At 39.6% G+C, this 20,595-nt stretch overlaps 1 protein-coding gene across 1 annotated transcript in view; it reads left to right on the top strand.

Annotated features, from left to right (window-relative positions):
• The first annotated feature begins 6,725 nt into the window (after positions 1-6,725).
• LOC144672234 (uncharacterized) overlaps positions 6,726-20,595 on the top strand; it is an 85,867-nt gene continuing 71,997 nt past the window's right edge. Inside the window, exons 1-2 of the mRNA XM_078534073.1 lie at positions 6,726-6,852; positions 13,288-13,405. Of these exons, the coding sequence (XP_078390199.1) occupies positions 6,768-6,852; positions 13,288-13,405 (203 nt within the window). The 5' untranslated portion in view covers positions 6,726-6,767. The remainder of the gene's footprint in view (positions 6,853-13,287; positions 13,406-20,595) is intronic.

The raw sequence follows: 20,595 nt of genomic DNA, 5'->3' as shown, positions 1-20,595 counted from the left end.
GACTGAGATAATTGGCCTCCAACAACCAGAAACATCTTCCATTGTACAAGGTATGACTCACCAGTGCAGGGTTTTCGTCTTCAATCCCATCGACTTCAATTCTTCTAGATCTCCTTGATGCCACAGTCAGTTGTTACAAAACCAAAATGTATAAGATTGTTATGTTTTGGAACCGTATTTTTAATGCAGGGTAAATGGATCAATGAAGGGGGTCATGTGACCTGTTCTGACTCCTGCCGGACAGCAAGCTTGAGTGGCTTTGCTGTTAAAGGTTAAAGGGGGGCTGAGGTTATTTTACTGGGAAGAAGGTGCAAGATGTTCATACCTGTAGAAAATGGCTAAAGCCATGATGACTGTGAGTAGACTGTTAGTTTTTTCAGATTATAAACAGTTATTAAACTGTCTATTTAACTCCAAGATAGAATGGAGTTGGGGGTCCAGAGAATAACTCATTAGCATTTCTACCTGGATACAAGGCTCATGTAATTCATATCGCCATGGAAATTAGCTTTGAGAGAGGAAGGGTCCACAGCAAACTATTGCAGTATCAGCTTACAGGTGTCATGAAGGTGTAATTATGATATTACAGATTTTAAGGAAAATTGTATTATAGGCATATTTCTGTTTTCAAACCTTTACATTGAGTTTAAAAGCCGTTTTTTCTAAAATGGGAATATGGACACACAACATGGCACCTTCTGGTGTTTATTCAAACCTAATCAGACTCATATCTCTAGAGCTGGCTACAAATATGAGAGCAGAGACAGAAGCAGCCAGTCCCGCACCTGCATAAGAGAAAATGCTATCTTTATTATTCACCACATAGAAGACAGTTGGGAGCTTGCACTCAGATTGAAGAGACCAAGTTTGTAAGGACTTAACTGAGGAGAGAAGATTCTTGTAGCTTTGGATTGGGAGCGGAATCTCCAAAGTAATCCTCACAGTGAAAGTCAGTTCGGGGATTGGAAGTTTCCCAGCTAAGAGAGGTAAAAAAAGCAGGCCATTGGAGAAAATAGCTTTGGACTGTTTCCGAGCAAATTAAGTGTCTACTTAAGGGACAAAATATAACCATGGCATTGGATTGTCACTCATGTTAAACGTCACATAGGGAATCTTTTCTATAGTTTAAAGTATAAGTTGCCTACAAAAATATTGTTAGTCATTGTTGCTTTTACTTTGTTTATTATAGTAAAAGCCTTAAAACATGAAATCTTGTTGTGTGATCTTTTCAGTCAGGCACCGGAATTCAATTATCTTTTGGACACTATTGGCCTCTACAAGGATCATAACACAATTAAGTGTTGCCTTCATGTTAGAGGCAGTCACTTTCAACTCATCGCTGCAATTCAGCTTTTTATCAATATTTGGACCAAGGATATAGTTAGATCTGAGATGAGTAACCTTGGTGAAATCCAAACTGAGCATGGTGAATAAGTTATTGCTAAGTAAGTGCTACTTGATGACATTGTCAACGATACCTTCCATCAGTTTGCTGATGATTGAAAATAGACTGATGGGGTGGTCATTGGCCAGTTTGGGTTTGCTTTTTGTAAACAGGAAACACCTGGGAAATTTTCCACTGTCTAAGGTTGATTCTAGCGTTTTAGGTGTAATGGAATAACTTGTCTATGGGCGCAGCTGGTTCTAGAGTACAAGTTGGCATATTGTCAGGGTCCATCGTCTTTGCTGTACCCAGTGTGTTCAGCTGATTCTTGATATTATAGGAAGTGAATCAAATTGGCTGAAGACTGACATCTGTGAACTGGGAAACTCAGGCGGAGGATAATATCACTTTTACCAAATTCTGTACTAACTACCTACAGGAATTCCCTAAGAGATTATCCATCAGAAGGGAATCAACCGCTTTTTGAAGAGAGTGTCATCAGCAAAGAACACCAGCACTTTTGATGAGATCACCAGGTTATTGAAGACAAGAAACAGAATGGAGCCTAGAGATAGGTCCCTGAGGAATTCCATCATAGTATTAAAATAACTCAAATTGCCACTAACAAAACTTTTGCTTCCTTTCAGGAAGTTGTCAAACCAGTTCAACGGCTCACCAGATAAACCATTAACTTCTCAATAAGACTACAATTCCTTGATTTATCAAAAACTCCAAACTTGTAATGATCAGGGTTTGCAATTAAAGTTGATGAGCAAGAAGCTCATGTTGTTTTTCAGTTCACCAAACCTCAAAAGTTATTGTTAAATATTATTTCACTGATACTAACATTTTGTTTGAAAAATCAGAAATATTTTTCCCCAGCTATAGAAAAATTTTTTTTTAATTTTCTAAATAAAATTTAGATCATATGTGTAATAATGTGTTAGCATTGTTTTTATTTTCTATATTTTAAGTTATTGATACACAATTAAGGTTAATGAGTTCTTGTGAAATTATATTTGTAAAGTTACTCAGGAATTATGTAAATAATGTAAGATTTCAGATCAATGGGATTCCTACATTCATGAATGCCACATTTTGCTCAGGTGAAAGCACTTTGAAAAATCATTGCTATCATTAGAAAATGAACAGAACCACCGAGTGTGTATTCAAATACAAAATACATCATCTGAAATTAAAAGCGGAAAATGATGGAAATACACAGCAGGTCAGGTAACATCTGTGGAGAGAGAAACAGTGTTTATGACCTTTCATCGGAGCTAGGGAAAGTTAATCTAAATGTTAGACTTTAAGTAAGGAAAAGGGGGGAAAGTGGAAAAAAACACGAGTGAAAGTCTATGAAAGTGTGGAAGGCAGGAGAAATTAAATTAAAGAGTTGGTGGTGCAGGGCCAAAGGAAGAGCTGATGAGACAAGTAAAGAAACAAAGAAACAAAAGATGTCTCTGCGAATGGCAGAATTATTAGTGGCTGCCACCCAAAAGTAAAAACAAGAGAAAAACAACAGTAAGATTAAAACATACAAAGCAATGGAAACAAAATGGATGAAGAGATTATGGTCTGAAATTGTTGAATTCAATGTTGAGCCTGGAAGGCTGTAAAGTGCCTAATCGAAAGATAAGATACTGTTCCTTGAGCTTGCCTTGAGCTTCACTGGAACATTGCAGGAGGCTGAGAATTGAGAGATCAGCATGAGAGCAAGGAGGAGAATTACAATGACAGGCAACCGGAAACTCTGGATCATACAAAGCGGTCAGTCACCCAATCTGCATTTGATCTTCCCAATGTAGAGCAGACAGCATTGTGAGCTGCAAATACAGTAAAATAAATTGAAAGAAGTAGACATAAATCATTGTTTCACCTGAAAGGAGTGTTTGGGCCATGGGAGAGTGAGGGGAGAGGAGGTAGAGGGGCAGGTGTTACATTTCCTGCAGTTGCATAGGAAGTTAAATGGGAGAAGAGAGGTTATTGGGGGTGCTTGAAGAGTGGACCAGGGACCCACAGCGGGTATGGTCCCTTCAGAATGCTGAATGGGGAGGGGAGGGGAAGATGTGTTTGGTTGTGGCATCACCACCAGGAAAAATGGCAGAAGATGATCTGTCGAACATGAAGGCTGGTGGGTGGAAGGTGAGGGCAAGGAGAAGCCTATCGTGGCTTTGGGAGGAATGGAAAGGGTTGAGAGCAGAATTGAAGGAAATGGGACAGACCCTGGGAAATGGCCCTGTGAAACTTAGTTGGGGGGGAGGGGGTGTAGTCTTCAGCCATCAGCAGGATCGCTGAAAGAGCTATTCATTTGTCTTATTCTCCTGCTCTTTTCCCATAGCCTAGCACTTTTTTCTTCTTCAAGTATATATCCATTTACCTTTTGAGAGTTACTATTCAATCTGCTTCTGCTTTCTGACAGTGGATTCCAGATCATACCAACTCAATTAAAGTTCCAATTGTCCCCGATTTTTTGTGGTCCGTCCAACCTTATGGTTGGCAGACGGGCGAATCTGCCAGGCAGACTTAGCATTTTTGATTAAACTTCATCCAAGGGCAGGATGAGGTTTGCATTATTAAATTTAAGAAAAACGTATGGACAGAATTTTCATCATGTATATGTTCAGGTGACTGATTCTGATGCGTGAACAGTTATTTCCAGATTTTAAAATCTTTTTTTATTGCTTTTAAATTCTTCAGCTCCCTGAGCAGCTCTCTGCCTTCAGGGAGCTTTCATTCTGTGCTCCCCCACACCAATGCTTACATCAGCGCCCGCCTTCCTCCTGCCCCCAGCACGGCAGTGCTGAGCCTTTCAGCATGAGTTTCACACTGGCTGGCCATTAATTGGCCAGCCAGTGTGAAATCAAGGTCGGGGGCTGATTGCCCTCTGAACTGAAAATTCTGCCCAATGTGTCAAAACATTTCTCCTCATCTTCCCTCCGGTTCTTTTGCCAATCACCTTAAACTTGTATACTCTGGTTACCAACTCCCCTGACATGAGAAACCACTTTATTTACTCTTATCAAAATCCTTCATGATTTTGAACACCTTTGTTAAACCTCCCATTAAACTTTTCTGCTCTAAGAAAAACCGTAGCTTCACTAGTCCCTCTGTGTAACTGAAGTCCTGCTTCCCCGTATAATTCCAGTAAATTTCCTCTGAACTCCTCCAAGGCCTTGAAATCCTCCTGAGAGTGTGTTGACCAGAATAGGATACTATAAACCAGCTGGGGCATAACCAACATCTTATAAAGTCATAGCCTAGTGTCTTTGCTTTTGTACTCTATGTCTCTGTTTATAAAACCAAAGATCCCATATCATTCTTTTAACACCCTTCTCAACTTGTCCCGCCACCTGCAAAGATTTGTGTATGCACAGTCCCAGGTCTCTCTGTTCCTGCACTCCCTTTAAAATTGCAACATTTTGTGCCTCTTCTCATTCTCCGTGCCACATCTCTATGCTTCTTCCACGTGTCACGAAAATGTGCTATATGTCGAATAATTTTTAATTCACTGGCTGGAAACCCGAATTGAACTTTTTAAAAGCAGAGACTAAAGGTGACTTGAGCTCACAGCCAAAGATGGCTACAAAAATTGCATCACTGTACCTGTCACATTCCAACCCATTTATTGGAATGTTGTTCTGAGGCCGCTCTGAAGAAGAGTCATACAAACTTGAAACATTAACTCTGTTTCTCTCTCAACAGATGCTGCCCGACCTGCTGAGTTTTTCCAGCATTTTCCATTTTTATTTCAGATTTTCAGCATCCACAGTATTTTGCTTTTATTCCAATCCATTGAGATGAAGACACCAGGGGCAGAATTTTGCCCTCATTGGGCGGGCGCAGTGGGCGGGCTAGGGAGCAGTCATGAAGCCGCCTGCTGCATGCGATCGGGCTCTGACATGGATTTCACGCTGGCTGGCCAATTAATGGCCAGCCAGAGTGAAACGCACACTGCAGTGCTCAGTGCTGCCGGGGTGGGGGCGGGAGAAGTGCGAGCGCTGATGTTCACGCATGCACATGGATGCATGAAGTAAAAGCTCCCTGAGGCACAGAGCTGCCTCTGAGAGCTAAAGAATTTTATCAATATAAATAAAGACTTTTAAAATAATGAAAACATGTCCCCTCATGTGACTCCGTCACATGAGCAGGGAAATGTAAAGTATGAGTGCAAAAAGTTTCTATTTTTAAAAATCACTGGGCGAAACCTCATCCCGCCCACGGATCAGCTTTTGCCAAAAATGTAAAGGCCGCTTGGCCTTTTCACCCACCTGCCAATCGAACAATAGACAGAAAGTTTCAAACAATTAGTTGATTAAGGGCCTTAATAGGCCGCTTAATTGTCGGCCGACATGCTGCTGACTCCCGCGCGTGCCTGTCAACGTGCATGTGCATGATGACGTCAGGACACTCACCCAATGTCATTGTGCATCATTTTACACTTGTTTGAGTTGGGTGCGCGCCTGCCTGATGTGCGCAATATTCTGCCTCAGGTTTGCAAAAGCCCATCAAAGCCAATGACTGGAGGAATATGAGTGAACCACATATCCTGCCCCCATTAGCAAGGCATCAAGGCAATCACCTGAGGAATTCAACTGGTGGAGATGAACTGCTAAACCTATTTGCTTGGATAATGGGACCTTAGCTGAGAGGGGATTCCCAGACATAAACTCATCCAGGTGCTATGGCAATGCCTAAAACACAATCATTCAGGGGAATTCCCAGACATGAACTGATTAATTTACAAGGGGACTACACTAGTACAACCATGTTTGAACCACTGTGTGATGATCATGTGATAGGCCTGCCCTTGGTGTGTTTAATTTTCACAGTACAGGCAACTGAGATGCTGACGAGAGAAGACTCGAGGGGAGATATGGGTTCATGAGTATTGAATGTACACGCTCATAATCAACCTGTTTGGTCAGGTTATGAGTACAGCTTCACATTATGAATACACTCGCTATGATCATCAAATCCTGGAGTGAGACTTGAACCTAGAACCCCTGGGACTGTAACACACTTGCTACAAGTCCAATGACTGAATTTGCAAATGTTCTGGATTTAGAACATATTGCAACCAGGAACTCGCGTTGTACATCAACTTGATTTACTTCAGCTAACTGGAATAATGACAGCACAACAGTATATCTTAGCCTAGCTTGAGATTATGTTTGAGTGAAATTGGTGTGGCATTATTGTTTTGCAGCAATAGTCCTGCACTTCACTCGATAGGCGGGTCTCTTGACCCAGAGGAATCCTGGCAAGTGGGGCGTCCCTCCCACTCTGACGTCAACGGGTAACAGGTGAAGGAAGTTTGTTGGAGTTTGGTGAAGTTGAAGTGAGTGTGAACAATGTGATCCTCAGAGAGTGACTTCGGAAGATGGAGTGCTCGTTTTGTATATCTTATGTGCTCCTTGCATTGCCCGCTTTGGCACTCAGGACTTCTGGCGCTGGTGACAACAATGGTAAATCTGAGACTTCCCGCTTTTTAATTCCAAGTTTCAAAGTTGAAAATTGATGAAAATTACGGATCGTGTTGTTGTGTTTACGGAGAGGTTTGCGGTTGGTTTTTTTTTTAGCGTGTGTTGTGGAAACTTTATGGTTGATCAGGTGGTGGGAAGCTCTGAGCTGTGTGGGCGAAGCCCAACATTGAATCGCCCTGCATTGACACTCGGCAGGAGCTGGTTTTAATGATCTACCTGCAGCAATGCGATCGGAGAAGTGTTAGATCGCTATCGTGTTATTAAAACCCATTCGGCCGATTGTCATTTTTAGCAGAAAAACAAAGCCCCCAAGAATTGTACAAAATGTTGCTGTCACGATTCGATGGTGGACCAAACACATTTCATAATAAATCTGTCCGAGGACACGACTTCAATTTTATCTCAGTTTTGTTGCGTGTGAACTGCTTGTATTTAAGCTTGTAAACATCTCGAAAGAAAGACTTGCATTTATGTACCACTTCTCACGAATTTTACTAAGCCCTTGAAGTACTTTTTATTTGTGCTCACTATTGTAGGAAACAGCAACAAATTTTTCAAACAACAATGAGACAATGGCCAGATAACCTGTTTTTATGATGTTATTTGAGGGATAAATATTGGCCAGGATGCCAGAAATAACTTCCCTACTCTTTTTTGAAATAGTACCATGGGATCTTTTACATCCACCTGAGCCCGAAAGGTAGCACCTCAGCACTGGTCAGTACTGAGGTGAAGTGTCAGTCTTGATTTTTTTTTTGTTCTCAAGTCTGTGGAGTGGGACTTGAACCCTGAACTTTGTGACTCAGAGGTGTGTGCTACCACCTAAGCCAAGGATGACAATGTGTGGAATGAATACGACATTATACTACTTTTAAAATTTTGTTTGGATATTATTGGAATAATCCTAAAATATTGAAAAAGTTAACAAGCAGTGCTGCTTTGTGTTGCATTTTGACATTTGACTGGAGTGATTACAGTCCATCTGTCAGTTAATAGTTGCTGTTGCATCCAAAGCTAATCTTGGGGTGGGATGCTAAAAAAAACCTAAACAAAGACTTGACAATAACATTCAATACATCATCAAACTTGCAAAGAGTAAGAGAAAACTTGACAACTTTATAAAATTTGTAATGTTCTTCAAGTGATGTCAAACAAAATGGATCTTAAATTATGAACATACAAATTAGGAGTAGGAGTAGGCCACTCAGCCCTTTGAGCCTGCTCTGCTGTTTGATAAGATCATGGTTATTCTGATTGTGGCCTCAACTCTCCTCTCCTAACTACCTGCTATAACCTTAGATTCTTGATTGACAAGGCAGTCAATCTAACTCAGCCTTAAAAATATTCAATGACCTTATCTCCACTGCTCCCTGGGGAAGAGAATTGCATAGATTAATTACCCTCTGAGAGAAAAGGCTTCTCCTCATCTGTCTTAAATGGGAGACCTCTAATTTTTAAACCGTGACCTCCCCAGTTCATGTCTCTCCCATAAGGGGAAACATCCTCTCAGCATCTACCCTTTCAAGTCGCCTCAGGATCTTTATTATTTTGTTTCAATAAGATCACTTCTCATTCTTCTAAATTCCAATGGACATAGGCCCAACCTTTCCTCATAAGATAACCCCTTCATCCCAGAAATCAGCCGAGTGAACCTTCTCCAAACTGCTTCTAACGCAATGATAAACTTTAAGAAGACTGAAAATGTACACAGGACTCCAGTTGTGGTCTCACCAATGTCCTGTACAACTGTAGCAAAACTTCCCTACTTATATATTCCATTCCTTTTGCAATAAACAACCACATTCCATTTGCCCACCTCATTACTTGCTGTTCCTGCATACTAACCTTTTGTGATTCATGTACCAAGACACTCAGATCTTCTGTACCTGAGAGCCCTGCAATCTCCCTCCAGTTAAATAAACAACTAAATTTATAAATATGACAAAATAAGCATTGAAGATGCAATCTGCAAGCCTTGGTAATGCACCTTCTCAATGGGACAGTTTGCTTTGGTGCTCGGTGCAGACTCGATGGGCCGAAGGGCCTCTTCTGCACTGTGATTCTTATAATATTGTCAATATGACCCTTGATATCAGAAGCAGCAAAAAACTTCCTGCAGTATGATACTGATCTCTACTTCTGAATGAAGTGCTATTGCAGGGAACATGAATGGTTGTTAATGGTGGCATTTTGCATTGAACCTGCTATGTTGACGCTGGTCATAAATAACCTGCTCTTGCTATTTCTGGTCAGGGCAGAGCTATCCCTGATAAACAAGAAAAGTCAAGTCAGCCTGAATTGCACCTTCCCTTTGCCAGATCCTCCCCATATTATGAATGGGTCACTTTTATGCCCTGTGTGTTTCTGGTGTTTAATTTCAATTTTTTCTAAATCAGTGCAATTATTCAAATTTGAACTTAAAATATATGGATTTTCTTTTTAAACTGTATGTTTACTGCAATATAAAAGCAAAATACTGTGGATGCTGGAAATCTGAAATAAAAACAGAAAATCCTGGAAAAGCTCAGCAGGTCTGGCAGCACCAGTGGAGAGGTAAAAAGAGTTAATGTTTTGAGTTTGTATGATTCTTCTTCAGAGATATTGTATGTCTACTGTACAGTTTCCAGATAGACATTTCCGCTTGTTTGTCTTTTGCTGTGGCATGCAGCTGCTCCTACCTGGCCCAAACAAGTAATATAACTTTTAAAACCGTGGAACTGCAAACATAGCAAAAGTTCCACTGAGAGCAAAAATCAACAAACCAAAAAGAATCCTGACCTATATTGCTAAAGCAGTGGAGTGCAAATCTGGAGTTGTACTGCAAAAAGGCAAACTGCTTTTGTTAGACAGCTCCTTGGTCCCTGAAGCACTGCGGAAACGTTCAGCTGATGCTGGTTAAAGAGTTAAAGAATAGAGTTGCGAGGACAGATAAAAAATCTCCTTATTTTCCAGCATTGAAATGAGGCAAAAGGAGATTTTGTAGAGCTCTCTATACTAAGTGGGAAAGAAAAAAATCATTTCAAAGCACATTTTCAAATTAAAATAAATTATAGAGCAAGGCAACGTTGGTATTAACTTGCAAAAGAAAAGTTGAGGACTGATTTTTCAAAACACTTCATCATGCAAAATGCTCAAAACCTATAATTTTGCATGTATGGTATTGCAGGAAGAATGGTGGATTTATCCATGAGTCATTTGCATATTGTGCTGGTTGTCCTAGAGGTTGCTGTAAAGGAATCAGCTAGGTGAGAAGGAGTCCACTGAATTCCCCCCTCTGTGATTTTGGTTGTAAAATCCTGCACAAGATCACTTTCATACATTTTGCTAATAATATATTTAACAAACATGCAATGCGTGGATAGTTGGTTTTCTTCCACAAACTGTCATGTGTTATGCTCCAGTGGGAAATGAAACCTTTGGAATTCAAATCAGTATATTTGCCAACTCATTAGTGCATGCATGTGAAATGTTTTGAGAAGTGGCTGCAGGAAAACTGAAAGGATAGCCAACATTAAAATGCATTACCAGTGATTGTCTCAGTGTCAAACCTTCTACTGATGTAAATACAGCACTACACAAAGAAGCCACAGTAATCCTGTTCACTTGTTACCCTTTAAGATGTAAAGATTTGAAAACAAGAATGAGAATTTTTAAATTGGGGTGTTGCGGACCAGGAGTCAATGTGGGTCAGTGAGGACAGAGGAGATGGATGAACGCACCTTGGTGTGAGTTAGGTGTGGGCAGTAAAGCTTTAGATAATCTCAAATATACGGAGGATGGGAAGTTAACAAGAAGAGCATTGGAACAGTCAAATCTAGAGGCAACAATGGTATGCATGAGGGGTTCAACAGATTAGCTGAGGCAGTGACAGAAACATATGATGTTATGGAGGTGGTCTAGGTAATGGAAAAGTTACGTTTCGGTAGCAGAGCTGAGGGTCACACAGGATGCCAAAGTTGCAAAATGTCTCTGGCAGTGGCTAGGGAAAGAAATGGAGGCCATAGCTCAAAAGACAAAATGGCTTTTGTCCTCCCACTATTTAGAGTTTGAAAAGAAATTTCCAACTACTAAAGTGTTGGTTCAGAGGGTCCTTTTGGAGAATAGCATCTGAATAACTCTTGTGGGTAAATGCAACAAATGATTTTTATTTCTGCTAATCACAAGAAAATTATCTAAATTGTTATCATGTAATCTATTAATGATGCTCATCTTTTTACATAAATATTAAACTCAACAAATATTTAAAACGCCATCAGGAAATTACTACTGATATACTGTTTTCATATCAAACGTTTTAACATTGTGGCAGTTATATGTTGATGTCTTATCATGCCTTGTTCATAATGGAAAATAGGAGATCAACTAACAAACATGTGAATGATTCAATTTGAGTTTGACACATTTTATCAGAAGAACATAAGAAAATCGAGAGTGAGAAAAGGCCATTCATTATCTACCATCTGGAGCTCAAGTATAAAATTGCAATGGACTTCCCTCATACAAGTGCTAACCCCTTATATTAGTGAGACAAATTTCTTCCCCTATTCCATTCTAACAAGCCAGGTCTTTTGTTCAAACCAGTTGTCTAGTTGTAGTGTGCCAGTTTGAAGTAGAGTTTTCACAGTGGATACTATGAACACCCAATTCAAGTGTCTATAAAGAACATGAGCATTTTTCAGTTTTTTTATTGCACAAGAAATTCATGGGGGTTTTTGTAGGTGTCTGATTTAAATTAAGTTAGTAACATTTTTTTAAAGCTTCCTTGACTTCCTTACTATGTTGAGAGATGGGTAGCCATGACATTAGCACATGGAATGTTTGTGATGTATATGCCAGCTTTCAGTCCCACATATGAGGTGCTACCATCACTGGACCAGATTTTCTGCAGGAAAATAAAGATACAAAAGCAAAGTTTCTACCTATAGCACAAATACAAAATTGTGTATGGATTTCACGTTTATTCTTGTTTTGAATGGAATTCAACTGAAGACAGTGTTTCTGTTTGCATTAAGTCAGATGTAAAAATACTCAGATCTGAATTAATTCAAAAAATCGGTTATGTTCGAATTCAGCATTCAAAAGCAAAAAAAAATCCAGATTCATACCAATTCTATGGAGTTGTTTACTGATGAACATGGTAGCTTCAGCCAAATAACAGCCAGTGCTTAGATTCAGAAATAAAACAGAAAATGCTGGAAATACTCAGCTGGTAGGCAGCATCTTTGGAGAGAGTGCAGCGGGTGTGGGTTGGGTGGGGTGGGGGGGTGGGTGGGGTAGTGTGGGGCCGCAGGTGGTGGGATGGCATATGGGACAAAGTGTAAGAAATGAAGGTAAAATCATTTTAAATTATGAAAAGATGGCTAACCAAACACATTTGGAAATGAAAATCTTATAAATTTATTTTTAAACTTTAATTTCCAATACATTAGAATGGGACAGCCAGCATGGCCTCCTGGTTAGTGAGACTGGAATGCTCGCTGCTGGACGCTCCATCTAGTGGTAGAAATGAAGCCGCTGGTGTGATTGGGACCTATGGCAGTTAATAACTGCTCACATAATAATGGAAAAATTACAATCTTGGCAGAGAATGGTGATGCCCAAAACTGGAACCTGTGGCATAAATATTGATTTTACTATATTAGAAATTTCCACACTTGGAATTTATGGGGAAGAGAAAGAGGACTTGGGATCTGCAGGTTGACATTAGTCATGTTTAGACATTAAAGCAAAAGCACAATACTACTGATGCTGGAAATCTGAAGTAAAAACAGAAAATGCCAAGAATACTTAGCAGTTCTGGCATTGTAACCCCTGCATTGAAATGAAAAACCGACAGTGGCGAAATAATGAAGTTGTATGTCACATCTGATCCCACCAGTTAAAAAGATTGATGTCATTGAAGATCTTTTCTGGTTGACAATGGATAACAATATGAATACATCTGTTCTGCAACTTCCCGCTTATTAGTGCTTAATAAGTGATAATTGCAACCTATAGTTGCTGAAAGCCTACAGACCTATTCCAAACACTGCACATGTACCAAAACAACAGGATCACAGCAAAAATGAGCTATAGCCACAGAGAAGGTTAAATCTAAGTTTCTGCCAAGCTCTATTTAATTCTTAGTCTGAATCACACCAAACAAAGGCTTGCACCTTCCTGTATGGCAGATGATGTGAAGGAACACTGTAAGGGCGAATGATGCCTGAAATTTTCTGGCAGCCGGTCACAGGGTATATTTTCTGGCCTTGACAGCAATCTGTATAATTGCCCTCTTGACAACATAGATGTGAAGGTCAGATGGAGCTGAAGGTGGAGATCACAATAAATGTAAGATATAGCTTATGAAAAAAAACATTGTTTTCTACAGATAGCATATTATACAGGGACCTGAACTTTTTGATTAATCTGTTACAGGGACCAGCTGGTATCGTGGCTGCTATAATTTCACAGTATTGGACAATTGGGAGCCAATATTCCAGGCATCAAATTTGATTGAACCTGCTACATGTGCAAAACACTGTCTCCAGAAAAGGTAAAGCTACTTTCATATAATTTCTAAGCTGATATCAAGGAAAGAAATTGAGGTATTAACCTCATAGCTATTTCACTTGAATCCACCAGATGCTAATGTAACGTAAACACACAAGATCATATCCAGTGCAGATTATCCCAATAAGCATCGTGACAAAATAGGGATTTCTGCCTTTAGGCTTGGGTAACCCCAAATTGCTGGGGTATTTAAAAAAATAGCTTTATTTCTGTGCTAACTTAATTAAATCTCTCATGCTCTGTGACAGGTTTGATCTGTAAAGAACCAGTCTAAATGAGTGGCAACAATGGAAGCAATCTTTGTCACTCATAGATTCATTAAGAGCACTTGTGTCAAATATTCATCTGGTGCTACCTGTTATCATAATCAACATATTCAATATAAATGTCTGATATTTTCCTTAAACCCTTTGCAGGGGGATTTTATGTAAATTTATATCAGCAATGCAGAAGTGAAAATGTAATTTCCAACTGTGGTTATGTGTTTTAACAGTCTGGTTGTAGTGTATGAAGCCACTGGGAATTCTTCAGCCATAATCCTGTTCTTTATTAAGGTGTTAAGTCTGTTAATCTTTTATTTGCCTGACTATTCCAAATAAGTTGTTTGAACTTCAAAAGGAGATACTGTGGTAACACAATGCTATTACTCTTGAGACAACTGTTCAGTATTGCCATTATATCTGTGGAATATGTTTAGAGTTCCATAAATCACTAAATAAATCATCACTTTGTTTACCAAAGCACGCTTGAAAAACAGTGGATTATTTCTTTTATCATCTGTCTAATACCTATTGCCTGTATTTTGTTTCTATTAATTGGTAGTGTAGCTTGCACATGAAATTCCAAAGGTGTGATATTGTTCACATGAATTTACTCTGGATGTGGTAGGCAGACTATGTATTTCCCTAATGAGCAACTTGCTACTATCAGAATTAATTATTCATCCTGAGCAACATCAATCTTAACACAACAGAGAATGAAGATGCATGTTGTGTAAAAATCTGAACTGTAACAGGTGTATCTTGAGAGTTTAAAAAATTATTAGACTTGATGCCTTCAATCATAATCTATGGCAAACTGTATTAGGTTAGCTTAGGCCACCCCACCTCAATGTGCTATTTGAATGAACGGGCATTGTCACTGTCTCTAACAATTACATTGCACACTTGTCTGTTAACAAGAAAAATAAAATTGACTTCTTGTCTTTCAATAGAACAGCATCTTAGTCTTATAAAATCATGGAATGATTCAGCATAGAACGAGGCCACTCGACCCAACCTGTCCTGCTGGCTCTCCGCAAGAGCAAGTTGATTAGTTCTATTCCCCCACCTTTTCCCTGTAGCCCTGCAATTTTTTTCTCTTCAAATAATTATTCAATTCCCTTTTGAAAGCCATGATTGAATCTGCCTCCACCATACTCTCATGCAGTGCATTCCAGATCCTAACCACTTGTGTAAAAAAAAGTTTTCCCCACATCACAGCTTGGTTCTTTAGTCATTCACCTTAAATCTGTGTCCTCTGGTTCTTGAACCTTCTGCCAATGGGTACAATTCTCATGACCTACTCTGTCCAGATCCCTCAAGATTATCCTTAATCCTCAAGAATGAATGCAAATTAAAAATCACACCAATTTTAGTTACTGATAAAACCTTGGTGTAACTATTAAAATGTAACATTTTAATTTTTAACCAGAGTGCCATTTTAAATTTACATTTTGTTCATATACTAAATACTGCAGGGGTAGAGCCCATATTTATGCATCTTTCTTAGTTGACAAGGATGATAGGATTTCAAATGTAGATATTGTGATATTGAAAGTGTTCTAAATACTTCACGGTTGAGTAAAATAAATTATGTAAATTGTTTGACTTTTTTTTCATTTAATGCATGAATAGGTTTACTTCTGCTTTGACTTGTTTCAACACAAAATAACTGAGTGCTTGGAAACAGAATTCTCATCAAATTGTAGACAAATAAGTTAGTTGGAGAATATTTTGAAATGGAAACACGCTATTTCAGCTAGGAATGAGTTCGTAATGTGAACTATTATTCTGTAACCTTGCTTAGTAAGCATCCACTATTGCACTGTCGACAACTGCTTTTCTGAGCTTTGTAATGTAAAATTGAACTGGTAGGTGAAATATGCCAACTGAAGTAGAACATTCATCAACATATTATTTCTTCAAGCTTAGGCATTTGTTTCCCAGAGTAAAGAACCTGTTTTATTCTTACTGAATAACAAAAACATCAAATGACCTGAAGTGAGACACAAATGTATATGAAAAGTCATTATCAAACTGATTTGAGCACCCACTTAAGTTTCTGTATTTGAACTCTCATCATTTTGTAACTTAATTTTGTTTTTCCAACTTAAGATTGACCGTGGGGAACTGGGTGAGCTGGCTGACATCTTATTGGCAAAGGTCAAAATGAATATGTAGTAAGGGCCATATCCTTGGATCTAATTGACATTTCATGCTTGTAAAGATTGCCTTGCCTGTAGAGAAAATTCAGGAAAACATTTATTTAACCTCCAAGTGTAGTTGAGCAAAATTCCAGAATATCATCTCACTTACAACCACAATTGATTAACTAGAGCTGACTGTGTCTCACAGTTAATGTTCAGGGTAGCAGTTTATCTGAGGCAGTTCTTGAAACAATTTTTCACACTATTGGACAGAACAAAAGAAAATTGTTCTCTGAAAAGGGATCCTTTTCTCATCTATGGCTTCTAGTCAATCTCCTTTTGTTTCCTCTTTTCTTTCCTTCATTCCTCTTTGTTCATATTAAGCTTTTCTACATTCTGTTCCTTCACTTTGAATACTCACTATTCTAAAATCAAACATGATTACACAGGCCAGAATTTTCCCGTCGGTGAGTTGGGGGTGGGGCCCGCTCGCCGATGCGGGTTGACGTCAGGGGGAACCTCCGACGTCATCCCGCCCCATTTAAATATTCAGGAAGGTGGGCGGACAGGGAAATCAGCTGTCCACCCGCCGACCTGTCAATGGCCAATTGAGGCCATTGACAGGGTAGTTAACCCAATTAAAGGCCCTGCCCATCCAACCTTAAGGCTGGATGGGATGAGGTTTCATGTCTGTTTTTAAAAAGTTTAATAAAGTTTTAGTCATATTTATTAACATGTCCCATCTCGTGTGACATTGTCACATGAGGGGGACATTTTAATAATTTTAAAATTTTTCTATTTTTGATGTTTATAAAGCTTTCACCGATCTCCCTGAGACAGCACTTTGACAGTTGTGGAATCCACCCCCCCATGCGCTTCCTGCCAGGCAGCCCGCTGGGCAGGCCTTAATTGGCCCGCCCACTCAAAATGGCGGCGGGGCCCGCTTCAGCGGCGGCAATCGACTGCCCACCCGCCGCCGAGCCGGTCGGGCACGCCCGCCTATCAAGGGCAAAGTTCTGCCGATAGTCTTTTATTTGAACTCATTTGCTCAGGATCTCATATGCAAGCCTTATCTCTCTCTTTCCTTTCTCCAACAAACTAAACTTGGAGCACAATTTTAAAAATAGTTGCATCTCTTTCAACAAGGTATAATTTTTGAGGGTTTTTGCAGCAAGATTAACAGATTAAATGTGGAAGTTTTTGTTAATTATACAAAATAAGAGCACGGGGTGTAGGCATTAACTTATTAGCATGGACAGAGGATTGGCTCACCAACAGAAAACAGAGAATCAGAAAACATGGGTTAAATTCAGGTTGGCGAGCAGTAACTATTGGCATACCACAGGGATCAGTGCTGAGGCCTCAACTATTTACAATCGATATCATTGATTTGGATGAAAGGATCATATGTATGGTAGCTAAATTTGCTGATGACACAAAGGTAGGTAGGAAAGTAAGTTATGAAGAGGACATAGGTTAACAGAGTGGGCAAAAATTTGGCACATGGAATATAATATGGGAAAATGTAAACTTGTCCACGCAGGTAGGAAGAATAGAAAAAGACAGACTGAAGAACTCTACCGTACAGAAGGATCTGAGTGTCCTGGGAAGAATGCAAAGCTATGGGCTGTCATAATTATGTAATAAAGCCAGAATAGCTGAAGTTTTCTTTTGTTGGCTTGCTATAAATAAGTTTGTGGGAAAAGTTGCAATTTTAGTTGTGGTTATTGACAGTGGCCTACTTGTAATACAGATAACAAAGATTATGGTTTAACTGTATTTGCGTAATGTGTTTATTAACAGCTTTTGAGTAAAACATGGTTATTTCATTCAGTTACAGAGTGTTCTTGTTAATTATGGTTGGAGTTCTGTCATAGGCTTCAGAGCTATTGTGTAACCCATTAATGTAACTTTTTGTTTTCCAATTTTCTTTCCACCCTGCTGAAGAGGTTCCCTGCATTGGAACCAGGCTGATGTATCCTATCCTGGACCTCAGATTAATCTTTAGCTTCTTCACCATCTCTTCCCTTCTTCCCTAGTCCGCAATCAGGCTTATTTCTTCCTTAGGTCTCATCACCTGCTTCCTTCATCTCAAATTTTACAAAACAACCTTTCTCCATTATCAAAGCCTCAACTCCTCAGTCTCCACTTCTTCACACTTCAAAATTTATTTCCACCCCTCTCTTGGAAAAAGTCTATCTTTGATTTGTCCATCATCTCTAGCCATGCCCCAGGTCTAAACTTGCTTCCTTCCTTCCCTAAGGTTCTTCAACATCTCCTTGCCACCCAGCTGTATGATCACTTCTCCCATCGCTTTTTGTTTGAATCCTTTTACTTGGTTTCTATTTTGTACATGGCATCAAAATTACTAATTACTTCTTGGTGACCTCCCTGACAGCTTCATTCTTCTCCTTCACTGTCTGTCTTTTGTGGACCACAGCCATATACTACTTTTGTGCCATTGCTACCAGTCTCAATAATGCTTCTCCTCCCACCTTCACATGATCTGTCCCTTGTCTAACTGCTATCCTTTGGTGACAATGGACACATGCGAAGGTTCAGCTTCTGAGTGTATACTCATGACACCAAAGTCTACCCCTTCACCACCAGCCACAATTCCTTAAATCACAAAGTTGTCTGATTTGTTTATCCTCAGAGAAAGCTAGAGCTGGAAATTTTATCAGCTTGATGCTGGCCAGTGAAAAGCCATTTTGTTCCAGTTCTGTCAATACTCTCCCTCATTCCATTGCCATCTTAAACTGCTCACTCTCGCCACACCTGGCAACACACAGCCTTGGTGTTCTTTTTGATTCTCAAGTGAGCCTCAAGACATGTGCTAATCCACGGAGTTGGCCGAATTCAACCTCCATACATTTTTTCACTCTCCATACCCTGCTTGCCTCCATTACTACCAAAGCTTTCACCCTACTTTTGACATCTTCAGGCCTGACATCTCCAACTGCAGCTTCAACTTAATGTAGCAAGTTTCATAAGCTCCTTCCAAATCATTCAAAACTGCCTCCCTGCCAGCATAACACTTAGATCCTGCTCCGTGTATACCCGTGGATGCCAACTTCAACAGGTTGTTACCCTTCAACACATTGGATTCATCTCTGGCCTCGCTCTACATGGCCCGATGCATGCCCTGTCACCTTTTGATTGTTTCATTACGCCTCCTGTTTCCAGTCTCTACGCACCTTCAGTGGGAGGGCAATTAGCTGTCTTGTTTCCACACCCTGCAACTCTGTCTCCAAATGCCTTGGAACCTCACTCCTTCCAACTTCACCTTCGAAAGCTTCTTGATGACCTATTTCTTCAATCAACCCCCTGAACTTTGCTCTTGCTACATTCATCTGGCTTAGTGTTCTTGTTTTACAGCTGTGAAATGCCTACTATGTTAACGATACTATATAATTACAAGTTGTTGCTGAATGTACATTTCCATTTAAAGAAGAAGGCCTATATTTCTCAAACACTTAACTATATCCAATGCTTCACATGCAATGAGTTGTTTTTGCAGTGTGATTATGCAGGGAAACACATCAGCAATTTTGGACACAATCTCATAAGCAACAATTGAAATTAATAGTTAATAAATCTGTGCTTGATGATGTTGGTTGAGGGAAGAAATATTGGCCAGGAGAAACCCTCCACTCTGTCACATAGTGCCATTGAATCACAAGGACAAACTGCAACAACACGAACTTACATTTCATATAGTGACTTTAACATCATTTCTCAAAGGGAGTGTTTTGCCTCCAAGCAACTGTGAAAAATAACAGCCACGCATCCGATAAGTGAGGGCTAAATCCTTTCTTGAGGGTGCATGATGCTTTCTTAAGTGAAGATCATTAATATTGTAGGTGCTTTCTAATTGACTGATCCTTTCGCTCGCCACTTAAATCACACTAGTCATAATTGTACTTAGAAATGTCAGATGCTGTGATGATTTAATTTACATTCAATTAATAACCTGGAAATGAAAAGCAAGTCTCAGTAATGATAACCATTGTTGATTGTCGTAAAAACCCATCTGGTTCACTAATGTCCTTTAGGGAAGGAAATCTGACATCCTTACCTGGTCTGGCCTACATGTGACTCCAGATCCGCAGCAATGTAGTTGACTCTTATCTGCCCTCTGAAATGGCATAGCAAGCCACTCAGTTCAAGGGCAGTCAGGAATGGGCAACAAATGCTGGCACTACCAGCGACGCCCACATATTGTCACAGAATTAAACAAAACTAGATCATTTAACATTGAAGAAATTGTGCTTACATCCTTTTTTTAATGAACTGAGGAAAGTTAAAGACTCTGGCTTTTTGCACAGTAATGAAGGCTTGCCTTTGTGTCATTAGCTGGTTAGCACTCAATTGCAATCTGTTGGCAACAGCAATAACCCTGCATTCAAGGTAATTACTGCTATTGTATTGTTTGGTATAATATCAAATACAATTTCAATTAATTTTTGGGATTTGACTGAAACAACTATTGAGGTACACATTTCAGTCAAATGAACTTGGTTTGTTCTGCAGTTTTTGGTGAAGGGGGTGTACTAAAGATATGGGAAACCTGACTGGAAGTTGGAAGTATGGTTTAATAACTCCTATTATTTTACCCACGTTGAAGCCTTGTGTGCCTCGTTCACTTCCAGTTTGTCACACTTGCTTCCGCTTGGGCTTCTTTGTCATGCTATGCATCACTATTTTCAACATCTATTTGGCTTTTTTAAAATTTGTCATGGATCGTTAGCTGTGCCTGATTCGCC

This window comes from Cetorhinus maximus, chromosome 3 (genome assembly GCF_964194155.1).
Source record: "Cetorhinus maximus chromosome 3, sCetMax3.hap1.1, whole genome shotgun sequence".
Taxonomy (NCBI): Eukaryota; Metazoa; Chordata; class Chondrichthyes; order Lamniformes; family Cetorhinidae; genus Cetorhinus; species Cetorhinus maximus.
The sequence above is the reverse complement of the archived record's forward strand: the minus strand, read 5'-3'. Positions and strand labels throughout refer to the sequence as shown.